General features: G+C 49.6%; 7 protein-coding genes and 1 non-coding gene across 8 annotated transcripts; 5 read left to right on the top strand and 3 right to left on the bottom strand.

Moving 5' to 3' along the window:
* Positions 1–291: 291 nt before the first annotated feature.
* On the top strand, positions 292–1,751 carry EURHEDRAFT_451400 (uncharacterized protein; the record flags this gene model as incomplete). The annotated part of the gene is made up of 3 exons (XM_040783946.1): positions 292–348; positions 388–553; positions 889–1,751. The coding sequence occupies 3 exons, from the start codon at positions 292–294 to the stop codon at positions 1,749–1,751; spliced, it is 1,086 nt and encodes a 361-aa protein (XP_040640828.1).
* Positions 1,752–2,924: 1,173 nt separating this feature from the next.
* On the top strand, positions 2,925–6,141 carry EURHEDRAFT_451306 (putative nuclear serine protease HtrA2/Nma111; the record flags this gene model as incomplete). The annotated part of the gene is made up of 3 exons (XM_040783938.1): positions 2,925–3,350; positions 3,406–5,910; positions 5,971–6,141. 3 exons carry the CDS (start codon positions 2,925–2,927, stop codon positions 6,139–6,141), a joined length of 3,102 nt encoding a protein of 1,033 aa, XP_040640829.1.
* A 1,688-nt stretch (positions 6,142–7,829) lies between these two features.
* Positions 7,830–9,164, top strand: EURHEDRAFT_474353 (class I SAM-dependent methyltransferase). The gene is made up of 2 exons (XM_040785383.1): positions 7,830–8,348; positions 8,407–9,164. Exons 1-2 carry the CDS (start codon positions 7,903–7,905, stop codon positions 9,029–9,031), a joined length of 1,071 nt encoding a protein of 356 aa, XP_040640830.1. The 5' UTR covers positions 7,830–7,902; the 3' UTR covers positions 9,032–9,164.
* A 2,512-nt stretch (positions 9,165–11,676) lies between these two features.
* On the top strand, positions 11,677–11,747 carry EURHEDRAFT_t47. Its single transcript has one exon. It is a non-coding gene; the product is annotated as a tRNA-Gly (tRNA).
* Positions 11,748–12,013: 266 nt separating this feature from the next.
* On the bottom strand, positions 12,014–16,118 carry EURHEDRAFT_400903 (uncharacterized protein; the record flags this gene model as incomplete). The annotated part of the gene is made up of 5 exons (XM_040780044.1): positions 12,014–12,583; positions 12,637–12,927; positions 12,987–15,728; positions 15,795–15,885; positions 15,943–16,118. 5 exons carry the CDS (start codon positions 16,116–16,118, stop codon positions 12,014–12,016), a joined length of 3,870 nt encoding a protein of 1,289 aa, XP_040640831.1.
* A 528-nt stretch (positions 16,119–16,646) lies between these two features.
* EURHEDRAFT_529360 (3-hydroxyacyl-CoA dehyrogenase) lies at positions 16,647–18,496 on the bottom strand (the record flags this gene model as incomplete). The annotated part of the gene is made up of 2 exons (XM_040787104.1): positions 16,647–17,874; positions 17,928–18,496. 2 exons carry the CDS (start codon positions 18,494–18,496, stop codon positions 16,647–16,649), a joined length of 1,797 nt encoding a protein of 598 aa, XP_040640832.1.
* Positions 18,497–19,144: 648 nt separating this feature from the next.
* EURHEDRAFT_513735 (putative cytochrome B5) lies at positions 19,145–20,668 on the bottom strand (the record flags this gene model as incomplete). The annotated part of the gene is made up of 3 exons (XM_040786199.1): positions 19,145–20,323; positions 20,382–20,542; positions 20,593–20,668. The coding sequence occupies 3 exons, from the start codon at positions 20,666–20,668 to the stop codon at positions 19,145–19,147; spliced, it is 1,416 nt and encodes a 471-aa protein (XP_040640833.1).
* Positions 20,669–21,029: 361 nt separating this feature from the next.
* EURHEDRAFT_529362 (cytochrome P450) lies at positions 21,030–22,864 on the top strand. The gene is made up of 2 exons (XM_040787105.1): positions 21,030–21,216; positions 21,272–22,864. Exons 1-2 carry the CDS (start codon positions 21,087–21,089, stop codon positions 22,792–22,794), a joined length of 1,653 nt encoding a protein of 550 aa, XP_040640834.1. The 5' UTR covers positions 21,030–21,086; the 3' UTR covers positions 22,795–22,864.
* Position 22,865: the final 1 nt, after the last annotated feature.

Genomic DNA, 22,865 nt, shown 5'->3' on the forward strand with positions numbered 1-22,865 from the left:
GCTCTTGCTCTCTTTTTGCTCTAAGCCAATCACGAGCTCTCGTCCCTCGTTATTTGCTTGTCGGACAGATCACTCGCTTTTTCCCTGCCGGCGTCTCTCCCGAACATTGGCCCCCCTGGATTCCCTTTCAGCGAGTCAGAGTTGAATATTGGTCACTGTGCGGTGTGCAGAAACGCAGGCCTAAATAATTAAAAACAAAAATTACAGAGTAGTAACAGGACCGGGGCGTCCCACTGGAAGACTAGTGCTGGTTATTCATTTCTGTCCTAGTCCGGGTTGCAATCAAAGAAAATGGATCCCAACGCTACTACGACATCGGCCCCTACGACCACCAGCACCGGCTATCCCGTCCTACAGAGCCACCATCAACAACAGATCCAGCAGCAGCAGCCGCAGCACTACGGCCAGCAGTTTCCTTTCCATCCCGGCACTTTCCCCCAAACCAAGCTTCCGTCCCAGCAACATTCTTTCGGTGCGGTGCCTTTTTCACAACCTGGCGGCCCCAGTGGAGCTATCATGCCAGCCGCTGGAGGGTTTCCCCAGCACTCCTCCGGTACGTTTTGGGATCTTCCTTTTGTCTTTCCTCTTTCTGTTGTCTTGTCTTGGGTCTTTGGCCTGTTTTTCCTTTTTTTCGTATCGGGTGCGGTGCCAGGATGTGTCCTGCGGTTGGTCTGGTTTGATGTTTGATTGAAAATCGGACTAGCATGGTGCATATTGCTACTTCTCCCTCTCTCTTTTACGCGCGCAGGCTATTAGCATCATGTAATACACACTGCGCCCACAAGGATTACTACTGGGCACTGCGCGTGAGAGGGTCGATATGTCGGGCGTCCGTGCCGTGATTATTGCAGCTGTAACGCTCAGAAACGTCGGGCTCGTCGAACAAAGACGCTAACGCGGATTGCTCTTTAGCAGGACCCCACGCGAACTTTACAGCACCTTTCGTTCAACCTTCTGTTCCCTCGAACATGAACCACTTCCTCCCACCTCAGGTTTCCTCTTCGACACCGAATACCCCGTCGACCGTAGCGCAAACATTTTCGCAGAATATGGCTTCGATGTCGGCGAATAATATGCTTCCTGGGCAGCAGCAGAGACCTTTTCAACACCAGTCACAGCAGTCGCAGCCGCAGCCGCATCAGCAGCAGCAACAACAACAACAGCAGCAACAGCAACAATTGCTCCAGCAACCACCCCAACAAGCACAACCGCAGCAGCAGCAACAACAACAACAACAGCAGCAGCAGCAACAGCAACAGCAACAGCAACCGTCAGCGACTCAATCCGGACCAGCAGCGGCCCGGGAAAAAGCGCGTGTTTCCGTCCTCTTAGAGCTTAACTCGATGCTGCTCCAAGAAGTAGTGAACCTCCAAACTGCAGGCAAAGCTGGAGCACCCCCTCAACAGCAGAGTTCGCAGGAATCGAACCCCTCTCCCGGATCCGACCAGGGCGCCAGCCCAGCGCAAAAACCCAGTCCCGAATACATCGAGTGCATGCGTCGGTTACAAGCAAATTTGGCTTATCTCGCGACTATCGCCGACCGGGCGAAGAAATCGGGCGGCGTTCCTCCGCCGGCGCCTGCTATTATGACGCCGCCTCCAAATATGCCGTCCATGGTGGAGGTTTATAACAAACTCAATGAGTTGTTCCCAAGATCTTACAAGGGTGGGATTGGGACGCCACAGCCGAGTCCGCTGGGTCTTCCTGGAAATGGGAAGCCTAGTCCGTCGCCCGCTGAGTCTGTCGTTTGAATGTTGCCATGTAATCGTTTTGTATTGTGGTTGAGGATTGGAGAAAGAAAAGCATTATACAACCTGGCCGGAACGACAGGACATTTGCGGCCACATGGCCAGTTAAAGGACATCACTCATTGCTTGTCATCGCGTTTCACGGCTCACGGTTGGCATCTAAGCAAGTCCGCCAGCGGCGATGGTCATGACCTGCAAATTTGTTGCTGATGCTTCTGCGATGAATATTGGGGTCGCACGAAGTCCATCAATCTTGGACCAACACCGAAAGGTCTTGACTTCTATTTTGAAATTACTGGTCGCTAAAAAAAACGTCCCTTGTACGATTACCATATGAAATTGGTGTGATCCTCGTGGAGATCAGGTCCAAAGTGATCGCGTGCCACTACAACCATGAGGAACAAGAATTGGACGTGTGTCCGTTGTGTACTATATTGTATAGATTGAATCGACATCAAGAATATATACAGATCACTCTATTTGTATTGTATGAGGCAGTCCAGTAGTGTCCACCGTAATGATAAACACCTCGAAAAAGAAAACACAATAACCCCGACTGCAATGATCTGAAGCGCAGGCGGTGCTATATCCTAGTCGTGGTTGCTTTTGGGGCATGTCAGAAGTAGTTCGGAGCACAGTCCAGGCCTTAAGTTGTTTGCTCTCATTTTCCCTTTTCAGACATTCCGGGACCCTATCCTGGCCACCTCAATAGTCTTACTCTCTATCACTCTCTTATATATAGTTCCTCCTCGCTTCGCATTGGACTGCATGTGAATGTCGTACGCCCTACTCTCGTCGTGCAGAAGGAGTTTCTCTGTTGCTACTGTGCCGCAGTCTTCTCCTCACCACCGACACCACCACTACTTTAGACCCCTCCGTCACATCAACAACTCCCCTCGTTCGTTTTCCCTTTCGTCTTCAGGGTCCTCTCCATATTTGTCCTATTCTTCCGCCTTTACTACCAATACCACCCCGTCGTGGGCATTCCCTTGGTCTCCCCATCGGCCGCTTACAAAGAAGAAGATTCTGCGGTCGAGCGCGTCCTCGTACACTCTGACAACAGCTTCTTCTACTCGAAATTTCACAGTCCTCGCATACCCTCCTCGTCGTCCTAGTGCACTATCCTCTACCGCTTCCGCCAACCGACTCGTCTCCCGTCCAAACCAGTTCCAAGCTATGAACGGCGCCGATGACGCCAGCGCAAAACGCAAGCGCAGCTCCGCCGCGGCAGCGCCCACCAGCGTCGATGCAGAAACACGACCCGCAAAACACCTAAAACCAGAGCTCTCTACATCTACAGACGGCGCACTACCAAGCGAGCTAGTATGCGACTACGAGACGGAAGAAGACGCGAGTCGGCTGCATGCGATTGGGTCAACGTCGGCGGATTCGCCTGAGTGGCAGGCGACAATTGAGAATGTGGTGAAGAGTGTTGTTTCAATTCATTTCTGTCAGACGTGCTCGTTTGATACGGAGTTATCGATGAGTAGTCAGGCTACGGGGTTTGTGGTTGATGCGGAGCGTGGGTATATTTTGACGAATCGGCACGTTGTTTGCTCGGGGCCGTTTTGGGGATATGTGATTTTTGATAACCATGAGGAGGTGAATTCTTTGTTGAGGTTATTAGTGGTGTGAGGATTGTGCTAATTGTTGGTAGTGCGACGTCCGTCCTGTATATCGAGATCCGGTCCACGACTTTGGATTCCTTCAATTCGACCCCAAGAAGATCCGTTATATGAATTTGACAGAGCTGAAACTTCAACCTGCCGCCGCTCGGGTAGGCTCTGAGATTCGGGTTGTGGGTAACGATGCTGGTGAGAAACTGAGTATCTTATCTGGTGTGATCAGTCGACTGGACCGGAATGCGCCCGAATATGGCGAGGGTTACAGCGATTTCAACACGAATTATATTCAAGCAGCAGCCGCTGCAAGTGGTGGAAGTTCAGGCAGTCCTGTTGTCAACATTGATGGCCATGCGATTGCTCTGCAGGCTGGTGGTCGCGCAGATGGCGCGGCAACAGATTACTTCTTACCCTTGGACCGTCCTCGTCGCGCGCTGGAATGCATCCAGCGAGGTGACCCAGTCACTCGCGGCACGATCCAAACACAATGGATTTTGAAGCCTTTTGACGAATGTCGCCGTCTGGGGTTGACCCCGGAATGGGAGGCTGCTGTCCGTCGGACGACACCGTCCGAGACCAGCATGCTAGTTGCCGAGATCATCCTCCCTGAAGGCCCTGCTGATGGTAAATTGCAGGAAGGGGATGTGCTTTTGCAAGTCAATGGCAGTCTTCTCACGCAGTTTATCCGGCTAGACGACATCCTCGATACGAGTGTTGGGGGGACGGTAAAGTTGTTGGTTCAGCGGGGCGGGCAGAATGTGGAGCTCGAATGCGCAGTAGGTGACCTCCATGCCATCACGCCTGATCGATTTGTGTCTGTGGCAGGTGGTACCTTCCACGACCTCTCCTACCAGCAAGCTCGTCTGTATGCCATTGCTACTCGAGGCGTCTACGTCTGTGAGGCAGCTGGCTCCTTCAAGCTCGAAAACACCCTGTCAGGATGGCTCATCGATTCTATCGACAAGCAACCAACACGAAACTTGGACGAGTTTGTCGAAGTGATGAGGAACATCCCCGACCGCTCGCGTGTGGTCGTCTCCTACCGTCATATCCGGGACCTCCACACCCGGGGGACCAGCATAATATATATTGACCGACACTGGCATCCCAAGATGCGTCTTGCCGTTCGTAACGATCACACCGGCCTTTGGGACTTTTCTGACCTGGCAGGCCCCATCCCAGCCCCTGCTCCTGTTCCCAGGAAGGCTGACTTTATCCAACTCGACGGCGTAAAGCAGCCAGCTGCGGCAGAGATTGTGCGTAGTTTCGTGCGGGTAACATGCACGATGCCGCTTAAGATCGACGGGTATCCGCAAAGCAAGAAGACGGGCTTTGGGTTGGTTCTCGATGCTGAGCGTGGTCTGGTTCTGGTCTCGAGGGCGATTGTGCCTTATGATCTCTGCGACATTAACATCACCGTGGCTGATTCGGTTATCGTTGCTGCCAAGGTTATCTTCCTACACCCGTTGCAGAACTATGCCATCATTCAGTACGATTCGAAACTCGTGCAGGCACCGGTTAAAAGCGCTAAGCTCAGCACCGAGTGCATCAAGCAGGGACAAGAGACGATTTTTGTCGGATTTAACCAGAATTTCCGTATCGTGGTCTCCAAGACGACTGTTACCGACATCACGACCGTGTCGATTCCCGCGAACGCTTCTGCGCCGCGGTATCGTGCAATCAACCTGGACGCCATCACCGTGGACACGGGACTGAGTGGACAGTGCACGAACGGCGTCTTGATTGGCGAGGATGGAGTGATCCAGGCGCTGTGGCTGAACTATCTCGGTGAACGCACGGCCAGTTCGCACAAAGATGTCGAGTATCATCTCGGCTTCGCGACGCCGTCGCTGCTGCCTGTTACGAACAAGATTACCCAAGGAATTACACCGAAGTTGCGTATCTTGAACATGGAAAGCTACGTCGTCCACATGAGCCAAGCGCGCATCATGGGCGTGTCTGAAGAATGGATCCAGAAAGTCACCGAGACCAATCGCTCGCGGCACCAACTCTTCATGGTGCGCAAGGTAGATGTCCCGCCACCATCTTTCCAGCCCCCGCCGGGCTCCGAGTCGCTGCAAGAAGGCGATATCATCCTAACTCTAGATGGCCAACTCATCACCCGCGTCTCCGAGCTTGATATTATGTACGAAAAGGAAGTCCTAGACGCACTCATCGTGCGAAATGGCCAGGAACTCCGCATCCAAGTCCCCACAGTCCCGACAGAAGATCTCGAAACCGATCGCGCCGTTGTCTTCTGTGGCGCTGTACTCCAGAAACCGCACCATGCTGTCCGACAGCAGATCTCAAAACTGCACAGTGAGGTCTACGTTAGTGCGAGGAGCCGCGGTTCTCCATCATACCAATACGGTCTCGCGCCGACAAACTTCGTCACTGCGGTAAACGGTATCTCGACACCCAACCTTGATACCTTTGTGAAGGAGGTTAGCAAGATCCCGGATAACACGTACTTCCGGCTTCGCGCGGTGACCTTTGATAATGTTCCGTGGGTTGCTACTATGAAGAAGAACGATCACTACGTATGTCCCTTTCCCCATCATTTTACTATTCAGACGAGCCCCTACTGATGAAATGTGTAGTTCCCCATGTCCGAATACATCAAAGACCCCTCCACACCAGCAGGCTGGAAGACCGTCTCGCATGACAAACACAAACACAAGGATGGTATCGCGCCTGACTCATCTAATTTGAACCCCGATGCTATGGACGAGGGGTTAGAGGATGTTAGTGATATTGAGCCGGATGAATAGGGTAGAGTAGCGGTTTGTGTTAGTGATGGGTGAGTATATATGAGATGAGATGACAATATAGTTACTTGAAAGTCGTTGCTCTCCTGTCTTTTGCTATAAAGTGTATAAATGCTTTCGGGCCTGGGGTTGCTACTGTGTCTATCTGTGCGATGTGTGAAAATAGTTTAATTTATAAAACGAGCACCTGTGAATTCCTTCGCGACCCAGCTACAACTTCCGCCTCTGAAATAGACAGGACATATTTGCCAATAGTAAATCAGCTTCTGACTGGCCGAAGGAAGACTGAATTGGACAAGCTAAAGCAAGAATTCCATGAAATAAATGGTGTTATTATCTTCCTGGCCAGTCCGCTTTCAGTCTACGCACTCACAAGATCCATTGATCAAGAGAACGCATTTCGAGTGGAGTCATTCAAGTCTGTCTTCAATGTACCAGACAATCCAGATAAACCTGTCAGAATTCTGCATTTATCACTGCGGGATTTCTTACTCAATACTGAAAGAGTGTTCCGTGTGTGAGAACGAGACGCACTGTAATATTGCTTCCTGCTGCCTTCGCATCATAAACACCAGCCTCAAACACAATCTTTGTGGTCTTTCAAGTCACGGAATATAGCGCGTGGATATAGACAATCAGGTTATCAACCAGCACCTCCACACATCTGCAATACTCCTGTCGCTACTGGGTGTATGATCTGGAACAGAGCAGAACTCTTTCCGCGAGGGAAGCTTTATCATTTCTCAAACAATATTTCCTTCATAGGCTGGAAGCAATGAGCCTGATAGGGGCTATATCGGAGGCTGTTAGTATGATCAATGCACTACAGTCAAGTATAGGGCAACATTGTCACGGAGCGCGGGCATTTAACAACAACGCAAGATGTTTGACAAGAATGCCCGCGCTCCGTGACAGTCCATATGGCTCGACGCTATGTGTAAGACTAATGATGACAGACGACACCGACAGGGTCCTTAAACCCCCTTTTATCCTCTAGATAGGTTGCCTTTTCATCTCTTTCTCCAGACTCGATATTCTCGTCGATGGCTACAATAGTTTAGATAGGAATATCATTTCATCAGTATCTACTATTTCCTTTCCGAGCCTGTGACAACCACCATCCTTAGAAGACTCAATCTCCTCTGCATTTCAAATACCTCAAAATCCTCGCCAGCTAGGTCACAAGTTCCACGACCTATGAAAAGTATTAATAAGAAGAGACAGCTATCTAGTAGCCCAGTATCTCATCTACAGAACCTTGAGAAGGCTACGCAGATGGCTATGAATATAAAACCTCTTCTCCATCAAGAAGTGTCTGCATGCACAGAATGAGCGGAAAATAGGAAGAGAGCTGGAAAAAATGCCACTCTAGGTAAATATACTCTTTAATCTGTATAGGAAGGTCTGGATCGCGTTCAACAGCTTGATACGCAGGTTGAGGAGCGTATATCTAGGCCTCGCAAGCGGGTTTCACAACGATACAACGGCTGCGGTATTATTAGAAATAAAATATGGAATGTCTCTAATAAATAGCAGTATATTCTACTACTAGATAGCTTAATCTAATTGTGCTGGTGGTCGAAAAGCTTCAAAAGTAATGGTTGCGGCGAAAATTCGCACTTCGGCCGTATTCGCCGCTCGCCCGTTGAATACGTTATTTTTCAGTTAGTTTATTTAGATCAGCCACGTAAGCAAAAATCGCCAAATACTCGTGCAAATAGCAGTTTATCTGTCCCTCATTCCTCAATTCATCATTACCTTATTATGGCAGTCAATAATATCCGATCTTCAGAAATTGAGCCCGAACCTATTGCAGCAGCTGTTCCGCTACAAGGATACAGCATCGAAGCTGAGTCCGAATCTTTCGACACCGATTCCGCGGTGGATGACGACGACTCTTTATCCTCGACTACTTCCATTTCATCGAGTGTAATAGACTATGTATACGAGAATGGCCGCCGTTACCATAGTTTTCGAGAAGGCGAATATCTTTTCCCCAATGACGAAGACGAACAAGATCGCCTAGACATGGTCCATCATATCTTCCGCCTGATGCTAGGTGGAAATCTCTACAAAGCCCCAATCTCCAACTCACCGCAACGCATTCTGGACATTGGGACTGGCACGGGTATCTATGCTATACAGATCGCCGATGAATTCCCCTGCTCGGATGTTCTTGGAATCGACTTGAGTCCGATTCAGCCTGGATGGTATAGCGTGGACTGCTCTTAGCTGTTCTTGACAGAAGACTGATAGTTCAACTCGCAGGGTCTCGCCCAATTGCAGATTCATCGTCGACGATGTTGAGGCTGAATGGCCATATACTAAGGACGGAGCATTTGATTACATTCACCAGCGAAACATGGTCGGAAGTATCGCAGACTGGGATAGACTTTTTCAGCAAGCATTCAGACATACCAAACCAGGCGGCTATATTGAACTTCAAGAGTTCCGGGTCTGGTTCCATTCACAGGACGGCGAGCTCCCTGAGGATTCCAATATCCAAATATGGCAACGCGCTCTGCTTGATGGCACGGTTTCCTTTGGTAAACCAATCAATATAATCGAGAAGTTGGCAGCCAAGGTGAAGGATGCTGGGTTTGTGAGAGTGCAGGAAGATGTGTTGAAGATCCCTATTGGTTCTTGGCCAAAAGACGAGAAACTCAAAGAGATTGGCCGGTATATGCAGGTACATGCAATGGAATCAGTTGAGCCATTGACCCTGGCTCTTTTTACTCGCATTTTAGGTTGGAGTGAGCTAGAATGTCGTGTGCTCATTGCGAAGACTCGTGAGGAATTCAAGACTACGAGAAGGCAACTCTATGTGTACGCGCATTTCATATATGGTCAGAAACCTGACGATCAAAAGAAGCATGGTACACAGCATTCTTGAAGTTTTTAGGTAGATATGCCAACTAGGTTCCCAATAAAGCCAATTTACGAAAACTGTTGCGGCCCTCGCAACCCTCAAAAAGGAAATTTTCTTGAAAAAAAAAAATGAAAAAAAAAGTTATAGCCATTCTGTCATCAGTATATCAGTAGTTATCACATTGAATCCACATTTCCTGAAATCAAGTCAGCAACAACACGTGTTGCACTAGAATGCCGGTTGCTTTAAATGGCAAACAATAAGTATAAAGGTATCACCTCAATCGCCTGCACCCAATTAGTGCTCACCCAGCTATCCCCCTTAGGGTAGCAATAAGAAAGGGACAGAAACGATGGTTGACTGAGCTTAATGTTTCCTGAAGCAATTTCCAAGGCTTTCATCTGCAGAGGTTCCAATCATCCTACTCCTGGGGTTCAATCCAGAGAATGCCATCAATATTGCAAGCATCTTACCTTATACGCTTCAAGAGCTATGTCTGCACCGGGACAATGAAGGGATAGGGGGCAATGATTGGGAGTCTCAGAGTCAATTCCGTAACTGTGACCATTATCATTTCAGAGAACTACATGATCATCTACCGTGTTTGAAGCGAGTGATTTGTAGAATGTTGGTTGAAGTGGGTTGGGAGGAAGAGCTAGAACATTGGAAGTTGCTGCAACAAACATGGTATGCAGGCTAAAATTGAACTGTCAAAGGTGGCAGATCATCTCTCTCCCGTCCTGTGGACTAAAGCTGTTTTTCAATGGAGGCAAGAAAAGCTGAAGTGGATATTCGGAGGTTGTCGGGGAAGATGGGTAATTGATTATCTGGACTGCCGCCTTCTTTTAGGGCAATCGAAGTGATGGCATGGTTGCTTACCTAAAGATCCCAGGACATCATCAAACATCATCCGAAATCAAAGTTCGATAACGTTCTCTGGACAACGAGACTACGTCGAAGAAAAAAACACCGGATGGATTCAAAAGATGAGATGTTAACTCACAGGATAAACCGCTTTGCCCGGCCTCAGAACAAACAAGTTTACCAAAAGGCGAATCTGCAAAGACGGAGACCATAATCAACAGAGTGGACATTATGTCGAAACCTAGTTTCAGGAAGCTCGCGAAATTGAGCCATACAGAGCTTCAGGGGTTTCTACTGTCCTTATGATTATCAGGGAAAGTGGGAAGTAATGGAGCTCAATCAAAGTTAGTTCTCACTCCACTAGTCTATGTTCCGAATGTCAATGGTAATCTATCTCAATGTATTTCTGCTTCAGACACTCCATATAAGACGGTAGAACACCTCAAGTATTCTTTGCTTGTCCAAGAGAAATGATCGGACCGCAGATCATTTCTGGGCGCAAACGCCATCGCAAAGCCTCATATCAGCCTTGCCCTTTTTCAGCTGAAACCGTAGGGCATGGCTCCCATTACATCTACCACTTTCCTCATCACTGTAGGCTAGACACCTAGCATAATCTACCATGGCAGCTGCGAAATCCATGCTCGATGAGATTCACGAAGGCCTGCCTCAAAAATCAAACGACCACAGCTCATATATCCTCGGACATATTGGAAAGAACAATGTTCCTCTAGCTGGCCTGCCAAATGGTAGATACGACATCACTTCAACCGCCACCGTAGCTATGCAGTTACTATCCATGTTCCGTGTTAAGATACTAGATAGTCAACCCCTCTGGTTCTCTTCTTCTCTTCTTTCTCTTATTACGATCACGGTCTTATAGCTGATTCTGTCAAGACAAGCAAAATGCCTGTAAGTACGATATCAATAACTTGTTTTTTATAAATATCTGACTAATCGAATTACTATGTAACTAGCTTACGTTGGTTTCGTAATTTTCTATCATTAATATATACATAATTGATCTCTATAGACCGTACAGTGATACTAACCGTCTTCTCTACAATAGAATATCCGCCTTAAAACCCAGGATGCAGGTCCTCGTCTCGGCGGCGATACAATGACGTGAGAATTCACTATGGCTAAGGGAAGAATTGTCTAACCGGCCATCAAAACATAGCGAGAGCCCTGTTATCCACACCGTCAAAAAGGCACCGTCTATGACGAATTCCTCGTTGAAGAATGCTATCGGCACTCCAGCCCTAGGGATTTTCCTTCCTTTGTACGTCGTTTAGTAAATTGCACGAGTGGTTCTAAGATGATATGTGATTGTTGACTAACATTCATGATTTCTGTTTCATTTAGCGCGGAAACATCGGAAGTTGCAGAAGATGATTTCATGAAAGTACTGGAAGTTGTTTGGCCTCGGGCCCAATCTCCAGAGTAGAAGGGTATTCCTACGGCAGAGATTGAAGTTGACGCAGTTGATGATCTAGATCTGTCAGCATTTGGCTGATAGTTTAGGTGGCTATACGTGTAGTAGCTTAGCTTTCGGGGAATAATTATTGCTATCGCGATATGTATATATTCCAGCCCTCGAAGTAGCATCGCATCTGACATCACAACGCACATATTTGAAGCCGGACAAACATGTAAATAGGGCACATTTCTGATTCCTGGGAATTAACTGGTGACAATATTATCAAGCACCTTAATCTTTATCTGAGAGTATTGTAGAACTTTTTTTGCCATAAAAAACGTCAATTGTATATATATTTAGATAAGAATAGAAACAACATCAACTAGCATCATTGGTCTAGTGGTAGAATTCGTCGTTGCCATCGACGAGGCCCGTGTTCGATTCACGGATGATGCACTTTTTTTTTTTGCCCACCGATTTTATTTATCTTGCTTCTCTTGCTAGCTCAATCCATATTTGCGTGATCAGAATGAAGTCAGATAAAGATGAATATAATGCGTTGTAAATATCATCTAAATAATAACCCAATAAACAATGCAGTGACCCTAAACTGCAGATACAACGCCAACCAGCTATGCCCGGTATAATAATGTAACACATACTCCAATCCCAAGATAATACGCAATCAACCGAAAAAGAATGCAAGACAAGAATCCGTCAAATCAGTCGGTATCAAAAGTCCACCCCCCATTCAACCTTAACCGCTGCCGCTCAGCAAGATCCTTCCGAATCTCATCCTGCGTCAGACGATCAGCACCAGACCAGTTCGCGCTACTAGTTCGTTCGCGGAACTTCTTGATTTTTTTGTCGGCCTTGAAGGTATCCTCGAGCGAGAACGGCGCAACGGGTCCGAAGATCGAGTCGACTTCCATGCCCTCTTGTTGCCGGAGGAGATTCTCGAGTTCCCTGGGCTGAGCCCATTTAGGCACAGGAAGCATTTCTGCGTCGGAGTCTTCGTCTTCACTGTCCGTGGCGATCTCGGGCAAAGCAATGCTTTCGCCGCTAGGGTATTTCGGTGATTGCTTGGTGGCAGCTTTCTGAGCGGAGCTTGGGCCTGGTTTCGGCTGCGCCGCGTTCGAGGACTCTGCGAAAGGAATTTTGCCGCTGGCATACTTGGACATGTCCAGAGGATGCGCGGGTCTCTGGGGTTGGGCGGTCTTGAGAATGGAGGACCCGGATTGCGGTGCTGTAGACGTGCGCTGTCCGTTGAAAAGAGAGGGCTTGGTGGGTTCCTGAGACCAGTTAGCACAATAGTTACCGGTTTGGCACGTTTATTTGCACTCACTTTGCGGATATTGGATTGGCGGATCGGAGGAGCCATAGCCGGACGCACAGACGGAGGGGGGTTGTGTTCTTCCTCGGTCCTTCTGCGCTTAGAATCGCCGGGCTGGGGTATCACACTAGGCTTGGGAGGCGCAGGACGGTGGCTGGCTTCGTCATCCATGGCCCGCTTAGGTGGTTTGGCGGGATTTGGCTGCGGGGTGTTAATGGACCGACCAAACGGCTGAATCGAACCCAATCGCGAAGCCGGCCTGGACGCTTGCGAAGCTGGTCTTTCGGGCTGGTGCAGCACGCTCTGTAACAAGCGAATCAGCAAATTGAGATTACACTTAGAGTGAGGTGTATTTTACTCACCGTATCGCCGGGCTGTTGACTGCCCTGCCTTTCGAGCCTCCGTTGATTTTCCAGCCTTCGCTTTTCAATTGCTTGCATATGAGCAGCCTTCTTGGGGTCCACAGACGCCTGGCGTTCCCGACGCTCAGCCTCTGCACGGCCTCGAAGCTCTTGACGACGTGATTCTTCCTGTTGTTGAGCGGCGCGTTTACGTTCTAGCTCACGTCTCTGTTCCTCTTTGCGTCGTGCTTCACGTTCCTCCTGTTCCCTCTTTCGCTCACTGGCAAGTTGAACCTTGCGCTGCGAGTTACTGGACACCGAGTTTTTAAGGCTGTTGTTCGAAGATGCTGTATGTAATGAGTTATTGCTAGCCTTCTTCTTAATCGTTGACGGCTTCGAAGCAGAGGCAGGAGTGGGCGCAGCGGCGGCTGACTCTTGGACGTTTGAACCGGACGCCATAGGGATTTGCCGAGAAAGAGCACTACCGACACGGATGGAAACTGGCTGAGGCTTTGGTTTCTGGAGGGTCTCCCTAGTGGGCTTGACGGGACGACGCTCATTCTGCTTTTGTTGGGGGATGGAAGAAGGCGCTGGGGCCTTGGAGGCCGTTTCGTAAGCAAGTTCGGGTTCCTTGGATGCGTATTTTTGTGGTTGCGGTATTTTCTTGGGACTCGGTGCGACGGAAGCTGCGCGCTCTTCACGTTCAAGTGAAACCTTCTCCCGGGCGGCCTTGAGTTGAGTTGCCTTTTGCTTCTCCTGCTCTCGAGCCTTTTCTTCCTTTTCTCCCTTTTCTTCCTGCTCTTCCCGCTCACGTTCCTCAATCTCCTGTTGCCTGCGCTTCTCCTCCCGTTCTGTGGAGCTGCGTGTCCTGCGACCTTCCGGCCTTGGTGCTGTTGATTCCTGAGCGGACTGAGATTCTTGGCGGTTCAGACTCTGAGGCTTGATGCGCTCCTCGGGCTGTTTTCGCTCCTCGGTTGGAGATGAAACCTCGGCCCTTGCTGCAGCTGAAACACCGCCGGCTGTAGAGAATAGACCCTTGGCAGATTTCATGATCGATTGTAGCTTCCACTTAGATGCACTCACAGGCACATCTTGCGGCTTGGGAGAACCTGCTGGAGTTGTCGACACTCCAGCGTTCAAGTTCGACGCGGATGCACTCTTCTGGTGACTTGGTTGTTGAGGTGGCGTGTACAACGGTGTCGTGGATTTCGGACGGCTCATCTCAGTACTGTGATTCTCATTAGGTTTTGCCATTTGGTTTCCACCCACGTCAGGGTTATGGACCGTGTCATCCTTCTCGGGGGCCTGATTAGTCCTATCCATGATGTCCATGGTCCGACTTTTGGCCATATTTGGACGCTGAGGAGTGTTCATAGAAGGCTTAATCCATTCATCCTCGTCAGTCGTCATGGGTTCAGGGGCCGGGGTCTCGCGTGATTTTCGATCCGATACCTCAGGTTTTGTCTCTGTCTTCAGCAGGTCAGGGTAGTTCACCTGTGCCGAGGACAAGCCTGACACGGATGGAATTGACTTTGTAGGTCGTGATGGCTGAAGTTTGCCCAGCATGCTAATCTTTTCATGGAGCCTTTGCGTAGACGACTTATTGTGTTGCTTGCTCGACCTCGTCTCAGCATCTGGCCCATCGCGAGTGGGTTCAGCATCATCGTCAACTTCCATTTTATCGCCTTGAGCCTGAGATGTGTTCTCCAGAGCAGTTTGAGTCGTCCTATGCCCTCCAGTTTGCCGTCCAAGAAAGCCAGTGCCAATATGACTCGTTCTGGAAACCCTTGTACCCCCCAAGCTCTTCTTTGTCAAAGGTTCTCGTGCAGGGAGCGAGGCGAATGTCAAGCTACTCTTACGGATCGGTGGTCGTTCGGGTGTCGAGCCATCTGAAGGCGATCCAATATCATCATCATCGAGATCATCAAGGGCCATATCCTCTTTCTCCATTCCAATGTCATCGTCTTCGTGTACAGACTGCGGTGGCTGCGTAGCAGGGGTCTGCACAGGTGATGACGATTTGGTATTTTGAACTGGTTCGGGTTGAGGTTCAGGCTCAGGCTGTTGTTCGGGTTCCAGCTCCTCTTCTGATTCCGACTCGATTTTCTGTTCAAGCTGAAGCTCACGCTCCTGCGTCGGCTTCGGCGGCTCGGGCTTCTGTTCGGGCTTCCGCGTGGGCTCTTTAGCGACCTTCTCGGGCACGCATTCAAAATCATGTTCCTGTTCAGACTCAGGCTTCTTCGAGACTGGTTTTTCATTCGGTTTCTTGTCCTTGAGCTGCAGTTTGGGGGGGTGCACCTCAACTGTGTGCATTGTATTCCGGACATCGTTCGCAGGCTCCACCGTCTCGCTGCGCTGGCGGTTATCCTCCTGCGCCGAATGGAACGAAGATTCTGTTGTACGCCGATCAGCCGTGTCATGTGTCTGGAGCGGCTCTGGGGTAGGCTCTTTTTCTTCCAAAGGTTGCGCCAACGGTTGTGTCGATGGCTGCGACTCTGGCTGTGTCTGTGTCAGAACCACGTCGTCACCACCATGATCGTCTGCCATGCCATGATAGCCCGAGTCCGTGTTATATTGGGGAAATGAGTTCAGGTTCTGACTCAAGTCAGGGTAATGGGGTTGCGGCGCATTCTCTGTTGTGGGCTTGACGTTTTTCGTCGGTATAGGAGCAGCAGGCTTCGCGGGCGACCGTTTTCCTGTCGGGCTAGCGATGGACTTATTCTCTTTCTGGTTGTGGACAGACGAGAATATTTCGCTCAATGGCTGAACGGAGACATTAATTCACATAAGAGGCAGTGGTCAACAATGGGAAGGGGCCCGGCAACTTACCACTCGGGATTCTTCGAAGTTCCGCTTGCGCGCAGTGCGAGGCGTCTTACCCCGTAACTTTCCAGGTGTCTTGAAAGCCTCTGTGAAATTGCTTTTCGGCAGTCAGTATAAAATCGCGAAGACATAGGACTCCGTAATCGCAACGCACAATTGGTTGTTGTCAAATATCTCTGCCATATGCTCATTCAACCAATCCATCTCATGGCTCACGGGATATTCCACTTCCTCCAATTCCTGCTCCACAAGTTGCGAAACATTTTCCTTCTCGGTAGAAATCCATGCCGCAGAGCCAACGGGCTTCTGGGCTCTCGCGCCACTAGCCATGAGATGTAAACAACGCGATTTTAGCGGCGGTGATTCGTTAAAGGGCGTAGGTGTCGATTCGGAAAATTCAAGGGCAGACAAGCTGTCCTTGCGAATTATTGTCCCTCAAAGGCGACAGGGACATCGGATTGTGGCAGGAGTGTCGGGTGCGAAGTTGTTGTCGAATGTTGGTGGGCAGTCTTTCCGGAGTTGGAAGAGCAAAACAAACGCGTGACCATGGTCACGTGAAAAATTACATTACATCATCAACTGACACATCAGGCGGGATTAACCTTAGCATCACCTATAAGCACTTCTCTAGACGATACACATTCATATTTATTCATGCTCTTTGGTGGAGAGGAGAATCGTCGACGCAAATGAAATTCTGCGGGCTGTCAACTTATACAAACTAAACTACACATGAGCTGAGACATACATCTGTTCCAGCTGCACTCCCTGCATTCCTACACATGCCAGACCTGATTTTAGTCTTGAGTCTAGTTATTAAGTGCATGATTTACAAGCTATCTAATTAATACATGATGCCTATGAGCAAAGGCCAACTCCGGTATAGCTTCCTTGGTCGTGCATAATGACAGTCTTCCCCTGGCCAACACGGTATACACTTCCTCCCAGATCTGCCACGATAATTTCTTTCTTCTCATTCAATTTCAATCCGATAGGCTCATGAAATTGACGTGCTAGGATTGTCTTGCTTTCTGGACTAACCTTATCACTAGCAACGCTAATACGGTTCAAAGAACATCCGATTGGATGCTCGCCCCGATCAGTCCAGTACAGTACCTGGTTCTCCTGGTCCAGCTCAAGGTCAATGGGTTCAGGCAGGTTTTCCAGGAGTAGCTCGATATCAGACCGATTTGCCGCCGTCTGACCGTCAGGGATGTCCATATTTGCGCGGAAGATCCGGCCTTTTCCGGATTTGCTGGGACCCTTTTGCGTCCAGTAGATATACCCGCGGGTCGGGTCGACGGTGATACCCACGCACCACCGGGTCATGTCACCCTTCTCATTGGGGTCTGATAGCAGACCCGTCTGCACGAGGATGCGGTGGTCACTGCCGTCGTAGTTGCACCGGTGCACACCCATGCCCTCGCGATCACAGAAGTACACGCGCTGCTTGGCATCATCAACAACCAACTGCTTCGGAGTATGCACAGCACCAGAGGGAATAATTGTTTGGATGTCAGAGCCGTCAAGAGTGGCGGAGTGCACCGAGCCGTCATGCTCAGATGTGGCGCGGCCCATGTTTGACCAGAACATGCGTGATGAGTGCTGCGAGATGTCGATACCATCCGGTAGGGACTGGCCGCTGACCAACGTCTCGACAGAATTGGAGGATGGAGTGAACTTGAGGACCCGGCCGGCAGTTGGGATGGTGCTGATATCGGGATTGTTTGCGCCTAAGCCGGCATCCAAAAGATATATTGTTTCTGATTTCTTGTTCTTTTCGCCTGCTGAGTATAACCCGCCACTCTCGCTCTTGAGACCCAGTTTTCCTTGTTGGATATAGTTCTCACGTAGCCAGTTGACGGTTTGTTTGCCCTCGAGACCTCGTTCCTGGATGTAGTTGTCTTCGATAAAAGCAACCGTATCGAGCCCAATCTGATCCATCAACCGACATGGCGGCTCACTCGTGGGCAACTGGAACATATTCTCCCACAAAAGGTCAATCTCCTCCGGTGTACTAACATCCTCAGCGAGAATAATGAGGATCTCTCGTTTCACAGCAGCCCAAAGACGGTTAAAGACGAACCTACACAATCAGCAAGCAGCGTTCAGCGAGAATAAACAGCACAAGGAACATACCCAGTAGACTCCCTTCTAGCTGTAACAGGCACCATCCCACAATCTCTCAAAACCTCACTCAGGATCCCAAACAATTCCTCCTTCGTCTCACCATCTGTCATCAACTCAACCGTCCGAATCGCCGGCGGCATAGTAAAGTGCATGTTCAACGCCATTGCGCGCCTTTCTTTCTCCAATTCTTCCACCATAAACCTGGACTTGAACGAGCTACTATTTGACGCGAGGACGCAATCTGCTGGTGCAGATGCAGCTACCTCTGCAAATGTCGTCTGTTTCAACTCCAGCTTCTCCGGCACGGCTTCCACCACGAGCCAGGCATTCTGCACTGCGGGTGCTATCTCCGTAAATGTTTGCAACGAACCTGGCGAGGTCTTTCCTTTTTGTGGGAGGATGGCTGCGAACGAGGATAGTTGCGTGTGGATAAAGGATTCCGCGTCGGATAGAGCTTGCTTGCTAGGATCCCGGATGTGCACGTTGTACCCACCGGCGAGGAAGACGGCGGCGATGCGACGGCCTAGCACCCCGGCACCGAGGAGGATAATTGGTCGTTCTTTGGATGGGGTAGTCATTATTTCTGCGAAGGAGCTGTTCCGTCGGTCGTAGACTATAGTGAAATACTAATGCAAGGATATCCTGCGACTGCAGGGTTCCTGCTATATATACTCCATGCACTGTATGCACTGTATACATCTCGACTATCCGATGCCGGTATCCGGTTTCCAGACATCGACATCGACATCATGGTTACGGCGTCGGACTGCCTCGGACTCGGGACGGAGACGCCTCGGAGCGGGAGCGTAGGGCTTCGGCGCGGATCAAGTGGAACTGGTACCGGTGTATATTCGGTCTGATGTTTCTGTAGACATATTACATGGCTTATAAGATAACCGGTTGACTGTTCAGGTATTTCAGAGATGGAGGGTTACCTACTCCGTACAGTGTATGTGTTAATATGAACCGTAAGCAGAGTAGAGTACGTGACAATGTTTACAATGTACACAGACAGCATCCACGAGAATAATTATGTATAGACATCATAATAGATTATGAGATTAACAATCAATAATTAGGCAATAGTTCCATTATGGAGGGTGCATGCTGCTTTCGGTGTGAACGGTCAAGTGCTATACTATGTATGTGGCAATGTTTACAACGTAGACAGACAACATAGTGATATACTTTTTCTCTATCTCCAACAATCTATTCTACGCCACTATTTAAAACAAAAACACCTTATCATCCCTTTTAGCAACAGTCCCCGGCATCGTCCACCCCATCCCCTGCAACACCTTCTTCATAGCCGCCAACATCGGCGGCGGCCCACAAAGCAACACCCGATTCTCCTCCGCAGCTGGCGCTATATATCTTTCAATTACATCTCCGTTGATGAATCCCTTGTACCCCGTCCACTTCTCATCAGCGTGGCTCAGCACATAGCGTACTTGGAGCTTTTCTGGGCACTTCTGTGCGAATGTATCTAGTTCCGTTCGGAGCAAAATGTCATTTTCAGTCTTGTTGGCATATAGCAGGGAAATTTGGGTGTTGTCGCTGGGATCCTCGCAGATTGTGCGGATGAGCTGGTACATAGGCGTGATTCCTGTCCCGCCGGCAATCATGCCAATGTGTTTCGCGTACTGGCGAGAATATTGCATAGCACCCTTTGGCCCACGAATATCAATAGTCTGGCCGATTTGCATGTCCTCAAGGTAGCGAGTCATCGCGCCATTTGGGTAGATTTTAATCAGGAGCTCGATGCGGCCGGTATCGCTATTGTTGGAGACGGGGGTGTATGAGCGGGAGACGCTTTGACCGTTGATAGTTGCGCGGAGCGCGATGTGCTGTCCTGTAGGAAGACCCATGGTGTCATCTGTGTTGGGGAGGGCGAAGACGAAGCAGTAGACGTGGGGTGCGACTTCGTCTTTGCGTGTGAGGGTGAATGGGCGCCATTGGCGAGGGTCGAGGACGTTAAGCTTTTTCGGGAGCAGATTTGTTCGTGGGAGTTCAATAAGTTGTGCGGGTTGTGCGTGGCGTCGTGGCACGTAGTGTGTGAATTCTTGCTGCACGTCCAGCTTACTGGCAGCCCAGACTCCTAGTCCCAGTGTGATGGAAAGCTGTGCGACGGTGGCAATGCACGCACCGGTCCAGAATTGTCCAGCCGTTGTTCCTGGCGTTCCCTTTGGTAGGGAATTGGAGAGCAGCGATGACAAGATCTTGTCAAGTGAGCGTCCGTTTTGATAACAAGAAATCGCAAGGGTTCCGACAAGCCCTGTTAAGCCAAGCTTCACAATTGTGCTGAGTATTGACGATCCGGAGGAAGACTTGTTGACACTGACAACGGCCGATTGCGAGACTTGTTCGAAGTTGGGGCGGTAGACCTCAATGACTTCGGCTTGTTCCTGTGAAGAAAGATCTGTCAGAGCATTTCACGAAAGAAAGCAATCAAGAAAAACAAACCTCTGTTGGAAGATCCCCCATGTAGTACGGCTCCAGTTGTTCCCTCGCTTCATCAGAATGGCCGACTTCTTCAAACGCCTCTGTGGCATCGGTACCGGCTACTTCTAGAAGGACATCTTTACCCCCGGGGTGATCATCCAGATATTTTGTTACATCGTAGACTGATTGAGTTAGCAAAGGAAGACAATTGGCCAGTAATACAAAGACGGACCTTTGTTATGAAGGACAATCCAGATATTGTCTGGTTTGGTGTGTTGCTGAACTTGCTGCAGAGTAAACGAAGGCATATAGTCTGCAATTATCTCCTTAATACTGCAATTGGTTTTCTATAAGAGGCCCTAAGCCATTATAACACATTTATATAGCATCCATAATCCGAGTAACCGTTGTCAATGGCTTGCCGATTTACCGGGCGGATTTCGTACGAACTTCGCACGGTGCTAGATCGTGGAAACAATGATCATCTCAACTCCGATTGGATACTAAAAATATTTACTGAATTGTCGTTGGCTGTCACGACCATCTGATCTACCGGACGAGATTCGTACGAGTCTCGGATATCAGGGCAAATGCAGCTCGACTGGCCGACTTATTCGGATAAGATGTTTTATCCCGGTACTCCATTCTGGAGTATATAAACATGATATTCTACAACATGTGGTTGATTTCAGAGTCAATAAGTGACAGGGAAAGTGATAAGCCATCATGCAGCGTCAATTCTACCTCGTGGGTGACGACATTGCCACGGCAAAGACACTCGAGATAGACTCGCGATGGAAACTTGAAGACTTGCAACGAGCAGTCGGAGGTGTTTTTCATGTTGCACAGCCAACAGGTGTGTTTATTGCCCTCTCCCTTCATGTTGCTGAAGACCGTAGCTAACCTGACAGGTATCTCCTTCAACAACGCGCAGAATGAAACTCTCACATCGGTACAAGACGTCCTCGCAGCCCCAGCCCCAGTCGGCCTCCGCATAGACGGCAACGCCGTACAATCGCCTCAAGGACCACCGGGCCTTCCCCTCGTGGGCAGCTACTATGAGATCTACCCCGATCACCTGGGTAACCATTATCGGTTATTCCGCAAGTACGGACCTGTCATCAAGACCACCAACATGGGCAAGACAATTTATCTCACCGATGACCCAAAAGTTACCGCTGTCGCCTTTGCAGAGTCCGCATATATGACCAAGAAGATCAATGAGAACCACCCGCTTTGGGGCGTTAAGGATAATACGGCTATCTTTATTGGAGACACTGAGACAGAGAACTGGCGCTTGGCGCATAAGTTCTTGCCTCCAGCTATGGGCCCCAAGGCTGTGCGACACTATACCTCGCTCATGCAGAATTGCGCGCGAAAGTCGTTACCAGTCTTCGACGAGCTGGACTCCCGCGGGGAATCTTGGAACGTGTACCAGTATATGGTGAAGCTGGCTTCGCAGACGATCAGTTCCTTCTCATTAGGTACTGATTTCGGCCACTTCGACACGGTCGATGCACCTTTACACCCCATTGTCACCAACATTGCCAGCCTACTCTCCCTGAATAAGAAGATCACTTCTCGTGGAGAGTGGTACCGTCATTTGCCCTGGGGAGACCCCGCACGCCTGCGCCAGGTCCAGCATACGATCTACTCGCTTTTGCAAGAAGCCATCGATGAGGTTGGCGCCACGTCTACGACCAAGGACGCTCCTATGAACGAAGCTGCACTGTCCGCGTCTTGCGTGGTCGACTACCTGCACCACGCCCTTGACGAAAAGGGCGAACGTCTCCCGGAAGGTTTGATTCTGGCAAATATGCTCATCGTAACCGGTGCCGGATTCACCACGACATCTGCCCTAATGTCATGGCTGATTTACTGTCTTGCCACGTACGAGGATACACAGGAGCGTTTATATCAAGAACTGGTTGAGTTTGGTATCGTCGGACCAAACGGCGAGCGCAACCAAACGACCTGGACACCCGACCTTGCTCATAGCATGCCATACCTAGACAAGTTTGTCAAGGAGACGCAACGATTGCACAACGCCTCATTCCAGCCCGGCCGCACGACAAAAACACAGGTTATCCTCCCCGGTGGTTACCGATTACCACCAGACAGTGTGATCGTCCCGGCATTGTATGCTATTCACACGAATCCCAAGGTCTGGCGGGATCCGCTCCGCTTTGATCCTGATCGATGGGATACGCAGGAGATGAAAGATCGACATCGCTGCGCGTATGTCCCGTTTGCCACGGGACCGAGGGGCTGTATCGGGTTCAACTTTGCGTTGCTGGAGGTTAAGGTTTTGTTGTCTGAATTGGTGAGCAGATATGAGTTTGTTCGGGAGGGTTTGGATGCGATCGATTATGATCCTGAGTTTCAGTTGATCCGGCCTTTAAACTTCTATGTTCGAGCGAAACGTCGCGTGTAATGATCAACCATATAAATAGAATAGACATAGACCGAAAGATGCAAATAACTAAAGATAAGGGAAATTATACA

The sequence above is a fragment of the Aspergillus ruber genome, assembly GCF_000600275.1.
Source record: "Aspergillus ruber CBS 135680 unplaced genomic scaffold scaffold00006, whole genome shotgun sequence".
NCBI classification, from domain to species: Eukaryota; Fungi; Ascomycota; class Eurotiomycetes; order Eurotiales; family Aspergillaceae; genus Aspergillus; species Aspergillus ruber.